At 34.5% G+C, this 12,945-nt stretch overlaps 1 protein-coding gene across 2 annotated transcripts; it reads right to left on the reverse strand.

The window, feature by feature from the left end:
- Positions 1–4,021: 4,021 nt before the first annotated feature.
- Positions 4,022–10,249, reverse strand: bloc1s5 (biogenesis of lysosomal organelles complex-1, subunit 5, muted). 2 transcript variants are annotated; one of them, XR_014210093.1, is made up of 6 exons: positions 10,054–10,249; positions 9,289–9,371; positions 9,013–9,142; positions 7,178–7,236; positions 4,616–5,094; positions 4,022–4,270 (listed from the first exon to the last, which is right to left on the reverse strand). XR_014210093.1 is itself a non-coding variant. In XM_082184853.1 (5 exons), the coding sequence occupies exons 1-5, from the start codon at positions 10,073–10,075 to the stop codon at positions 4,921–4,923; spliced, it is 468 nt and encodes a 155-aa protein (XP_082040979.1). In that variant the 5' UTR covers positions 10,076–10,249; the 3' UTR covers positions 4,022–4,920. The 2 variants fall into 2 exon arrangements, 1 of the variants encoding a protein (XP_082040979.1); XM_082184853.1 differs by having other exon boundaries at positions 4,022–5,094.
- Between the last annotated feature and the right edge of the window lie 2,696 nt (positions 10,250–12,945).

Below are 12,945 nucleotides of genomic sequence, written 5' to 3' on the forward strand. Positions count from 1 at the left end.
GCTTCCGCACATAAGAGATAAGTTTTAAGAAACTGCGGCTGAAGCTTAGGCAGGGCGCTGGAAGGGGCCAGCATCATGGCGTTTTATTAGGGATCCCAATTCGTTGGAAACTCCTCCGACGAGACGTAGGAGTTCCCGAACGAAAGGGAACGTCTCGGTTACGTACGGTAACCCTCGTTCCCTGAGTAGGGAACGGAGACGTCTCGTCCCGTCGCCATGCTGCTGTACCTTCGCGGAGGACTGGACACTGTTCGGCTCCTCAGCGAAAAGCGTTTGTGTATGCGCTTGCTTACTAAAGCAAGCCTTTATACCCGCGCTTGTAGGCGGGCCGCGGAATGCAAGTGTTGCATGCCAATGTTTATTGGCTCGTTTTAACTCACTCGAAGGCAATTGGTCTCCCTAGCGTGATCCCAATTCGTTGGAAACTCAGACGACGAGACGTCTCCGTTCCCTACTCAGGGAACGAGGGTTACCATACGTAACCGAGACGATTTACTCACCCCAAAACAGCACCAAATGAAAGTCTTTTTACAAGTAAATAAAACAATTACTCGACAATGGTTGGTCATTTTATTAGGAACTACAATGCAACACATGGTCTAACTTAATGGTTTAGTTCTTTAGTCAAGCACATATATTGTCAAATACAACTGGTGGACTGAGAAAAACATGCAAAGCAGGAATTTATGATGCATCAATAATGCATGTTCCATCACATTGTCAGGATTATGTTTAAATCTGTTTAGTTTTGTTGTGTTTTGGATAAATTTTCCCTTTTATCAGTGTTCCTGATCATTATTAGTTTCCATGGTTTCTGATTAAACGCACCTGTTTCTGTTCCAGTTCATTTTGTTCTTAATGCTGCCTTTACGTGCTATCGGAATTATGATAAACATGAGTTTCCTAGTTAAAAAATGGACATGAAGGCCCTCCCAAGTTGTTTTTAGCACTGGGAAGCTCGGGGATAATTTTGATTTCCAAGTTCCTGAGTTGGGCAGGCCATAAACTTTAAACATGGTGGAGGGGAGATTGATTGCTTCTTCATTAGTTTTTTTCCACAACAGCTACATCACCTTGTCTTGTCGTTAAAGTAGTTCATATTTACAAATATGAATAATCATTTGAAGCATATTGAATGTTTTATACACAGTGAAAATACCCTGTATTTGACCGAAATTCCAGAATAATCAGCAAGCGGACAATCTAGTGTGGTGAAAGTTTATATGGTTGTAAATGAATGGGATGCTAAAATGTCATTTTGGCTTTAATAAGATTTTCCTAATAAATAGAATAAACCTGGTGTCCTCCATGATTCCTGTTCTTTCCGACAACAAAGCACTTGAATGCGACAAGCTCGTAATCACAACTTTAGAAGTGGGAAGTAGGAAATTTCCAATAACACGTGAAGGCGTTGTTTCTCCTTAATTTATGATTAAAGACTTAATTTCTCTGAATCTCCTGCACTGTGCGCTTCCTACAGCCGCACACCGTGACACATATATAGCTGCAAAGTGATGGCGCAGCTGCTTCACAATAACATAATTTCCACAGAGACGTTTAAATTGGCTGAAAGAAATAGCTAAAGGGCCATAATCACGCTCTTGGGATTTGTACATCCACTACGTTTTTTTTTTTTTTTTACCTTTCCAGTATTTTCTGTCTATTTTCTTTTCTCAAGCAGAGCTGCAATAGCAAACAGGCGCAGATGAAAGGTGCCTTGTTGGCGAGGCAGGTCCATGTTTCCGCGGTGTCACTCCTCATTAGCTGCCAATGACTGACTCGGATTTGCCATCGAGGAGACAACCTCAAAATATCTGCCTCTGCAAATATCTCACACTCGATGTGTAAATGCCAATGGGAACTCTATAGCCCTGGTCTGAGAGAAACCTCGGATATGAAGAATGACAAAGCCAAAGACTGACATATTCCAAACCCAGTTCAGCTGTTTGCTAATATGAATGCTAATAATTAATAGTACAGCTCATTTCACCTCTAAAAACCTTGGGGGAAAAATATGCCGTTTTGAAATATATATATATATATATTTTTTTTTTTAAACACCACAAGAAAACAATTTAGTTTTTTTAAATGTCAAATCCAGAATTAACATTTACAAAATTAAAATTCAAAACATGTTGTCATTGTTCTAACGCCACTTTGAAAATCATTAACCCTAAGTATGAGCAATAGTAATATAGCAAACACCTACTAACCAGTGGTCCGTCAGTTACACAGCATTTCATATTTAGTTGATAGACACATGGCAGCAGTAGAGAAATGTCTGGAGGCAGTTGTACTGTAATTGGATGAATTATGTTTTGCTAGCTATTGAATTACCATTACCTTCACTTTAAAATTAATTATACGTTTTGCATTATTCAGGTTAAATATGAACCTGTATAGTAGTTCTAAGTAGTCCTCTGAGAGGTATGAAAAAAAATTGTAGTTTCTGTTTAGCTAATAGTGAACTACCACATTCGACTAATTCTTTCACATTCTTTAATGTTTCTTGTTAGTTAATAGTAGTTACTATATTGTTAATATCGCGTTACGCGTTTGTTCCTGCAGTTAATCATTAATGACGGAACAGTATTCTAAAGTGTTACTGAATGTTTTTATTTATTCTTAAATGATGGCAGATTGGAAGCAAACTAAATTTTATTTTGGTTTATATAACTAAAAGCACTAAAAACTGGAAAAGCCACACCATGACCCAAACACATCTCAAAGAAGCTAAAACAGGTTTCTGTTTAAAATTCAATTTCCTGTTCATTGCTTTATGTTGATGTCCAAAATATTGTTTCATTCATCTCTGAAATATATCTTCCACAGGTACGTCCTTTTCCACAGAAAAACATCTGGACGATCAATAAACAGATTTGTTGCGCTAACATTAGCAGTGTGTAAATGCTCGGGACATACTGTAGCTATAGCTTGTGAAGAACTGACAGTCCAAATGCTCCACCCATGTCAAAGGCAGCTCCGATTAATTAAATGTGCCGTCTGACCTTTACTATTGTGTGGAAAACACAGGGACATGTGAGGAGAAAGGACAGATTTCTGGCCAAGGGCTCAATCTAAAGCAGGTGCACAGATGGCTTAAACACATTCCGACATGTTTAATGCAGGAGATTTTATACAAACACATCTGTCAGAAAAAAAAACTGTCATATGAGAGGGTTCTTACAGTTCCTGACTGATGTGAAAATGCCTATTAGATGTAAACTTAAAGGATTTGAGAGGCACATGTGTGCCATGATGGAGATTTGTATATGGACTGAATGATCTCACGAAAGTAAGACACATATTGAACGACTCAAATTTGCAGTTTAATTTTAACCTGAATATGATTTCACAAGCTTCAATGCAGAAACATATTAAATATAAGTAAATATAGCCTAATATGAGATGAAAACCTTCTGTAAAATCAACAAGGCTGTAAAGGAAAAATTCAGCCCGAAAGGAATGTTATGAAGTAATATACTATTATGTCATTCCAAGCCAATACGATTTTCTTTTTCCTATTGAATACAAGGAGAATTTTAAGATATGTTTCAGTAAAAACCTTCCTCTGCCCAGCAACTCTCAAATCCCATCCCATTCTCCATCCTGCATATTCATCTTAGCAGATATTGTTGAGCTGCATGTTCTTCACACATTGTCATTTTGTTTTTTACAGAAGAAAATAACAGCATAGGGGTTTCCCTTGTGAAAAAGAGATGTACTTCAGTGTACACCTTTTCCAGAACTTGTAGTGTACTTCAAATCTTCATAGTGTGCAGGCCTACAGTACTTTTAAAAAAAACACACAAAAAAAACATACTGTATAAAAGTCTACTTATTTAAAGAGAGTACTTTCATGACCATTTATTTACACACATACACACTTTTAAAAAAGTGAACTTTGTAATAATGTCAAATTAAAAGATATACACGTAAAGTATTTACATCTCTATGTTTAAAAAAAGACACTTATTTTGATGTGTTGACTAAAATACTATAACACATGTAAAGTACATGATTATGATTTTAGCTTTTTATTGTTATATTTGATGGTACATGTAAAGTTAATATATTTTAAATGTATTAAATTGCAACTTCATTACAAATGTGTTATTACAAATACATTTAAATACATTACAAGTTTCAACAGAAATTACATTAAAGTCAAATTTAGTTTACCATAAATGCTTCTCAGTACATTCTGCAGTGCAAGCATAATTATTTCAAAGACAGTAGAAGTAATTATGAAATTATATATAATGATTTACTTAAAGGGATACTCCACCGAAAAATGAAAATTCTGTCATCATATACTCACCCTCATGTTGTTTCAAACCTGTATGAATTTCTTTCTTCTACTGAACAGAAAGGAAGATATCTAGAAGAATGTCAGTAACCAGACAGTTTTAGATACCATTGACTTCCATAGTATATTTTTTTCCTACTATGGAAGTCAATGGTATCTAAAACTGTCTGGTTACTGACATTCTTCTAGATATCTTCCTTTCTGTTCAGCAGAAGAAAGAAATTCATACAGGTTTGAAACAACATGAGGGTGAGTATATGATGACATAATTTTCATTTTTCGGTGGAGTATGCCTTTAAGTCCTACAAAGTGGGTCAAAAAAGTGGATAAGTGGGTACATTCAGTTTGCACGTAAGTATATTCTTTTAAAGTACATCTGTCATAAGAACTCTTTTTAAAAGTAAGTTGAAAAGAAAACCTTCTTTTACACAAAGGTTGCAACGACATGAGAGTGAGCAGATGATAACAGAATTTTCATTTTTGTATAAAATATTTATTTAATGTCATCATCAACAGCATCAACAAAATGGAAAAAGGAAATAATTGGACTACACTGGCATGTCATCAGTAAAAACACACGAGTACATTAACAGTCACACACAGGTTGAGGTTCAGAAGCTGCTGTACTTGGCCAGGTCTTTCTTCATTTCATCATATTGAGCACTGAGTCGGCCCACAGCTTTAGCGTGCTCCTCATCCACCTCCTCCTTCAGACGAGACTGCTCCTTCAGGAACTCCTCCCAGTCCTGCTTCCGCCTCTCCAAACACAACTGAAGATGTGTGCTCTGATCACACACACACACATATCAACACAAGTTACTTATGCCAGTTACTTAAAATCAGCTGTCACAAGAATTTGTTTGCAATTGACCATTACAAATATAGTCGCTATGTTTGCAATATAGCTACTGCATACTACACAGTGTACAATGCCTTCCATGTTTAAAAATAGTTAGTGAAACAGTATACTTCAGACAAAGATAAATATTTAAATCTGTAGACTGCTATACTGCTGTCATATGACCTCACCCAAATGTTTAATTCGGTTTATGTTCTGTTTTATGGACTTTGTTATTTTTTCATTGTTTCCCTGTGTTTCTGTACCTGCACCCTTTGTTCCCGCTTCTCATTTGTTGTCATATGGTTATCTGCCCCATAAGAAAATTAGGCCTATATATTAAAGCCGATAAATAAATGATTATTTCCTCCAGCTGAGATCCTTCAGATGTGCACTGTTCACCATTATGAACTGCTTGAAATATGATTGTAATCACGAAAATGAAAATATAGTCCAACATGTGCAGCCGCAAGTCTCTCATATAGATTATAATGAGAAGACTTAGACTACTGTAAAATAATTTTGTGTCAAGTTCGCATGTGCATTCAAAGTCTTTTGTACAATTTTAAGTTATGTTTATTTTTTGTGTATTTGCTTTGGTTAAGTTAATTAACGCGGTAGTAAAGCGCTTCAGTTTACCGGCTTTAGCTTCAGCTCACGCAATGTACAACATTAATAACTACTGCATTATTTGGACTGATATACATTACATTATAAAGAGAACACTATTGTAATAAAAAGTTAAATTATTTTGGTTTAGTTGCCGTGTTTCAGCACGTTGTTACGGAAAGAGCGCATCCTCAACAGGAGTTACACATTCTGACAAGCACGTAACTTCTTGTGAATTTGCGTCTTTATGTGCAGATATAAGTTGTAATATTGTGTTTATGTTGCATAAATATCTGGTTAATCTGATATGGTAGGATATGTTACGTTGAGTTAATTAACTCGCTAACAAAGTACTTCAATGAACCGGTGTTTATTCAGCTCTTCAGCTTCAGCGCACGCAGCTCAGTTATATTAATTTAAGATGTTTCTTTTTCCAAAAATGTTTATGCATCATTGATAACTAGCAGTTTTATTTTTCATCAACAATATGGTTTAATTACAATCTTAATTTTATTATTGTCCGTGCAAAGGCTATTCTATTTTATTTATCCATGGCATATGCATTTTGATTCTTTGTACATGTTGTCCAATAAAAAAAATGTAGGCAATAGATTATTTTCTGATAAATAAAGCTAGTTATAGGAGTGTAAAATTAATTGCATTTTTTTTATTTAAATTAAGACCACAAAGGACTCGTCGTCCTCATATGGACCTTTTTCTATTTCCGATGTATTGTCTATGTTGTTGCTTAGCTGTTGTTTGTTGCTTAGCAGTGTTATTTGTCCTATGTTTCTGGTTTTGGATTATCTTCTTTGTTTTGTTGAATAAACTACATCAACCTCTTCTTCTCTTCCTTGTCTGCCCTGCACGTAACAGAATCCAGTTTGTGGATTTTGTTATTAATTTACGATCAACGAAATTGTGTTTCCCTCCTATTATTTATTTTACTTTCGATTTAATGTAATTTTCTAAAATGTGCAAGCTACACTGATTTTATTTATGTTTTGGTTCAAACCTTACATTTTAATTTAATAATCATCATCAAAAATATTTGTTTCCAAAGACAAAAAGTTTAATACAAAGTAAAAAAGATTATATATTATAAAGACCACATAGATTAAGAGAGTAAAAATGTTAAAATGATTATTATTGATATTTTTAACAAGATGAGAATAGCACGAGACTTGATGGTGTTCAGATATGTTAGGTTTTAGAACAGTTTAGATTACACTGGGTTACAATTGTGGCAAAGAGTTTTTTGCTCTTTGCTTTTGCTTATGCCGAGGACGGATACATAAAGAGGATGTTTATGTTGCTTTACTCAAGGAACAATTAACACTAAAGCTAATTAGGAGATCTACCTCTATGCAAAGTTTTGGTTGTGCCCTATTTAATGCCCTATTCATATTTTCCTCATGTACCTCTTCAGCCTCTAGCTCCCTCTGCTGGATCCTCTGCGCCATATGATTTGCTGCTTCAACTGTAAATAGAAAAGCACGTCAACACCCTAACCCTAACACACAAATTATTTTAACAAAAACACATTCTCTCAGACAGGCAGACAGACAGATACAGGGGTTGACAATAAAACTGAAACACTGGCCCATATAGTGTTGGAGGTTTCAATCTTCACTGATTTTACATTCCATCAGTAAGTGCAGAGGGTGAAGGTTGAAAGCAATAGCACAGCTGTACATTAAATATTGCAATCCACACAACATAATGGGATACATATCAGAGTTCGAAAGAGGACAAATTGCTGGTGCGTGTCCCGCTGGCTCATCTGTGTCTAGGACAGCAAGTATTTATGGTGTATCAAAAAAGCCACGGTATCCAGGATAATGTCGGTATACCTCCAGGAAGGACAAACCACATCCAACAGGAGTAACTGTAGATGCCGTCTGAAGCCGTATGAAAGGGATGTCCAGGTACAATTGGGCTGCAATATCATGGCATTCTCTACTGTGCTTGTTGTGCCAAGGACTAACAAGCCATTCTGGAGGCCCATGTGCACCTAATGGTTCAAACATTGTACCCTGGCCAGGCTAGCCTGAAGGTGAGGCTGTGTATCAGGATGACAATGCACCAATACACACAGCAAGACTGGAGACAGAATGTTTTGATGAACATGAACATACTGAACATGAAAGTGAAGTTCAACATCTCCTATGGCCTGCACTGTCACCAGATCTAAATGTTTTTGAGCTACTATGGGGACTTTTGGAGGAGCAAGTCAGAAAACGTTTTCCTCCACCATCACATTGTGACTGTTCTAAGAAGAGAAATAGCTCAAAATCCCTCTGGCCACAGTGCAGGACTTGTATCTGTCATTCCTAAGATGATGCTGTATTGGCTGCAAAAGGAGGCCCTACACCATGCTAATCAATTATTGTGGTCTAAGACCAGTGGCCTGTTGCACAAAGCTGGTTTCAGTTGCTACCCAGCGAAGTTCAAGATTTGTTTGAGCAAACTGTTTTTTTCGGGCTCAAGAAGGTGGATTGGTTTTTAGCGGGTTTCTCATCTTTTGCAGCTAATTATTTATAATATTTGTATTATATGAATTATAATTACTTTAAAATTAATATAATATATTCATATAATTATTGTAGCCCATTAATTGACAAGTAATATTAAAGTTTTCTTTTAAATTAATATAAATATACATGCATTTATATATAATGCTTTTAAATGTGAATTCATTTGAGCTCATATAATTAGGCCTATTTCTTTGATTCACATGCATCGACCGTCTCAAACATTCGCTGCAGCAGCAGTGTCTATTCCTGCCTTGTAAACGCATTTAATTTCATGATAATTTTCCAAATGATCTCTTAATCTTCAGCAGAGAAGTGAATTGCACCGTCTCTCTCGCGAGAGGTTCTAGAATGTTCCGTCACTTCCGTGTGATTGGTTGTTTGCCGCACTTGTCACACTTTCAGGTGCACGTGCTTCAAAGTTAATCGCAAACCCTGGATCAAACCTGAGTCAACAGAGAACGTTTATGCCGAGCTTTGTGAGACCGCCGAACCTGATTTAAACCAAGTTGGATTTATCTGGATTTGTCAACTCTAAAACTATTCTTAAACTCAGAGTTTGTTCAGCTAGCTTCGTGCAACAAGCCACAGGTGTTTCAGTTTCATTGTCCAACCACTGTAGACTATTTCACAAACACAGTGGCCCTTCAGTGGCCCTTTTCTCTTCCTGTTCTGTCTGACACTTCATCACACTCTTTATTATAATACATAATGAAACTTACGTCGCGTGAGAGCGTCACACAGTTTGTCATGCATATTCTCAGTGCACTTCGGCAGATCATGCTCATTAGTGTCCGACGTCATCTTATTCAGCTTTTCAAGTAGACGGCATTCTCTGAAAGCACGCTTCTCCTGAGGAAAAACAAACATTTGTAGTGTAAATTCGGTTGTTGTCAGTACATCACAGATCATTTGGAAGCAACCATATGTTTTATTGATTCATTTTAAAAGGAAGTATCAGAATAAAAGATATTAAAATGTAATGTAACCAGGCCTGCCTCAAACTCCCTGATGAAGTATCTGATTTCACCTTGCAGGACCGGCCTGTGATCAATCAGTCTGGACTGAATATCACCAACATCTGTGACCAAACAAATACTGTGACATTAAATAAATATCACAATTTACAAAAAGAGTAGCAAATTAAACAAGACATCTAATGTGTTTTAAACTACTACATTCATTGAATTATTTGATGATTTTATGTTAGGTGATAGTAAAAAACTATTAGATATGTGAGATAAATTATGACAAATGTGTCTTTAATGCTTTAAAAATTACATTACTTCTAGTTAATAGCATTAATAAACATTACTGGATTTCATAATGATTAAACATGTGTGATCATTATAATTATGCATTAAGATAAATATTTGAAATTAATATATATATATATATATATATATATTTAAGGATAAATAGTATTAATATAATAAATAATAAACCTAGAAAAAAAAATCCTACATATTTTTGTGCATTTTGATGAGCAGTCAGCACCTTTTTTGCCCGTCATATTTATATAAATGTATACTAGTGTCATTATTCAGCTCAATTCAGTGTAATTGTTTAGTAACTTAACTCGAACGAGCTAAGTAGAGGTCTATTTAGGAAGCTCACTATGATTTGATTCACAGCAATGCACAAGTGCTGATATCTGCTAGTGTAATATCAATACACATTTGAATCTCGAATCGCTTCATATTGACTGCAAATAAAAATGTTTAAAAGGCATAAAACTGCACATTATCAACAACATAACTCACCCTTAACTATCTTCTCCATCATCAAGAGATGATCTGACAGCCTTCCACGATGATATTTATTATTCTGTCAAAATGTTTTCAATCGACAAACTCTGATGACAGGGGAATGTAAATAAGTGAAATGTTTCTTTGCAAAATGATACAGACAAAAGTGGGTTTCACATACTTCAAAAAGTCACGTGCAATTCATAACAGGAAATAAAAGCCCTAAAGTGAACTTCAAAATAAAAGTGGCTTTATAAAACAAAAGTCCCTACAGGAAAAAGTTACTTAAAAACTATAGAATAAAATATGTACATATATAATATTAATTATTAATTAATTAATTAATTAATTAATGTCAATGTTACTAGTAGAAGCTGTATAACTGAATTAGACTATTCTGTATATTCCTACCACTAAGGTTCCCAATATTACCAAGATCCAATCGCTCTGCTGCCCCCTGCAGCGCGTCTGCAGTTGTGGTTGTTTATTATTAATAACTATTTAACTTTTTAAAAAAAAAAATTTTAAGCTAGCTTTATTCTTATGCCAAGTATTCTCAAATAAAGTCTAAAAATGAACATGTCATTTGACATTCAGTTTTTTGTAACTGCATTCAGATTAGCTTTTTGTCTAATAGAACAATGCCTTTTGGTTTGAAGAGATAAAACTCGACCTGACAGGTTTTAAACACCTGAGACGGAATGTCCTTTGAAGATTTGTTAATGTAGGCCTACGTAACAGTTGACAACAGACATTATGGTTTGACAGAAGGCACAAAAGTTGAGAAGTTCACTGAATTTAATACATAGGCCTACTCTTAAAGTATGGGAATTCTGATACAGCCATAAACTTAACGACAGCATTTTATTTATTCATTTTAACAGCAAGTGTCAGAATAAAAGGTTATATAATAAAAGCAGGCCTTCCTCCAGTTCCCCGATGAAGTATCTGATTTCTCCCTGCAGGACTGGCCTGTGATCAATCAGTCTGGACTGCTTTCTGCCTTACAAAACAGGGTGTGGGATCATTCATCAGAACATATTACTTTTTCCAGTTATCCTTGTGTCTCTCCTTGGATACAAGTGATTTTGCAGTAGCAGCCCAGCCGTAAATTCCATCCTGGTCCAGCCCAGTATCATTTTAATGGATCACCTGGGTGCTGGTGCTATTCAGTTGTTTTAGAAACTGTAGTTTGTTAAATTTAGCAGCTGTGTGTCCATATAAGTGAGCGCTGAATATACTGTTATTCATTCAATCTGCAGATCAAATATTCAACGTATACAGTTCTTTGAGCCTGTATAGTGTGCTTGCAGAATTAACTAAAAGTAAAGAATATTATCACTGCAACCTATTTACTACTGCTAATGACATTATTAAAATTGTAGTTAGTAACGTAATCTGTTACATTACACATTTTAATGTAATCTGACTTATTTTTGATGACTTTTAGATGACTTTTGACCCAACTTCTTTATAACATTGATTTTAATAGTACAATCTTGTACCGTAAAAAAAAAAAAAAAAAAAAAAAAGATCGATTTTTTTGTCATCAACAACATGAAGTTCATTAAACATTGCATTATGTCAGGCTTTACCAAACTTGTTAAAGAACTGCAGGGAGTTCGTAAATTGATGAAAAGCTAATAAATCTTAAAAATGTTCAATAAAAAAGAGAGTCATTTTAAAATTAAAGCAATCAAAATAAAACAGTTACTAACAAAAAAATTCATATTTGATTTGTTTATGCAGTGGGCCCCTTCAATCTACGTTATTATAGTCGCCTGACTAGTGGCCGGTCTGTGTGTGCAATTTCACAAAAACTGCACTGTAAAATAATATTTTCATGATTTGTTATCACATAATTTTTTTCTTTTGTCGAATCAACTTTTGATTTATGTCGTTCAAATAACAATATTTTGAGTTTCTGTTGATAAAACAGCTGTAACTAAACCCAATTTTTTTTTTTTTTTTTTTTATGAGCTTACAATTTGAAGGCAAACCATTTTACCTTAATTTTTTGAAGTTAAACCAACAATATGTTGTTTACAGTGTAGAAGACAATTTTTTTTTTTAGAATGTTTAGGGAGAATCTATGAATTCTAAATAATTTACTGCCATTCTATTAAGTAATAATGTAATCAATAAAAAAGTAACTGTAATCTGATTATTTTAAAATATAATCTAATCTAACAAGGATTTATATTTTGAAATATGGTTATGTAATCCAGATTACATATAATGAGTTACTACCCAGCACTGAATGCCTGTTATATATCACCATAATTAAATCTCACAGAAATGATATTTTAATATGTGTGCAAGTGGATCTTAGATTGGAATCAGAAAAAAAACTATTCAAGTAAGTTCCTTTATTAATAACCTCACGTCACATGCAACATTTTATCTACCTATTCAAAAAAACTTTTGCAACACATTTGTTTAGTTATATTTGTATATTATTTATATTTGATTTTCAAAAAAACAAACAAAAAAACCCCACTATTTACATTGACACTAGATGGAGACAAAGTATTACTTAGCTACGATTTTCTGGCATACTTTAGTTAAATGACTAAATAGTGATGGCAATGAGGAAAAATAAATGAACACTCCAATACAACACATATTTAAGTTCATATGAATTTTTTTCTTTATCCAGGTTATTGTAGAATTATAATAAACATGTATTTGGTACATCTGGATTAAAATATTTCTATTTAAATGAGATGATGAAGATATTTATTAAGAATTGACTCTACATTAAAAGTGTATTTATGTACACTGCACATCTGAAGATTCACACAATCTTCGAAAAATATGTATTTTATGTGTTCAAATGCATCATTTCTGATTCAGTCCCTGCTATACAATACACTCTCATTACACTCTTTACTGCCATTTATTTAC

This window comes from Leuciscus leuciscus (assembly GCF_965113295.1).
Source record: "Leuciscus leuciscus genome assembly, chromosome: 11".
Classification (NCBI taxonomy): domain Eukaryota; kingdom Metazoa; phylum Chordata; class Actinopteri; order Cypriniformes; family Leuciscidae; genus Leuciscus; species Leuciscus leuciscus.

Excerpts from the sequence above, each read along its gene's own strand:
- bloc1s5 (XM_082184853.1), bottom strand. The coding sequence starts at position 10,075 with ATGATGGAGAAGATAGTTAAGG. Across the intron at positions 9,143-9,288 it reads ACTTCATCAGGGAGTTTGAG|GAGAAGCGTGCTTTCAGAGA; the intron begins GCAGGCCTGGTT and ends GTTTTTCCTCAG. Across the intron at positions 7,237-9,012 it reads GTGTGACGCTCTCACGCGAC|TTGAAGCAGCAAATCATATG; the intron begins GTAAGTTTCATT and ends TTCTATTTACAG.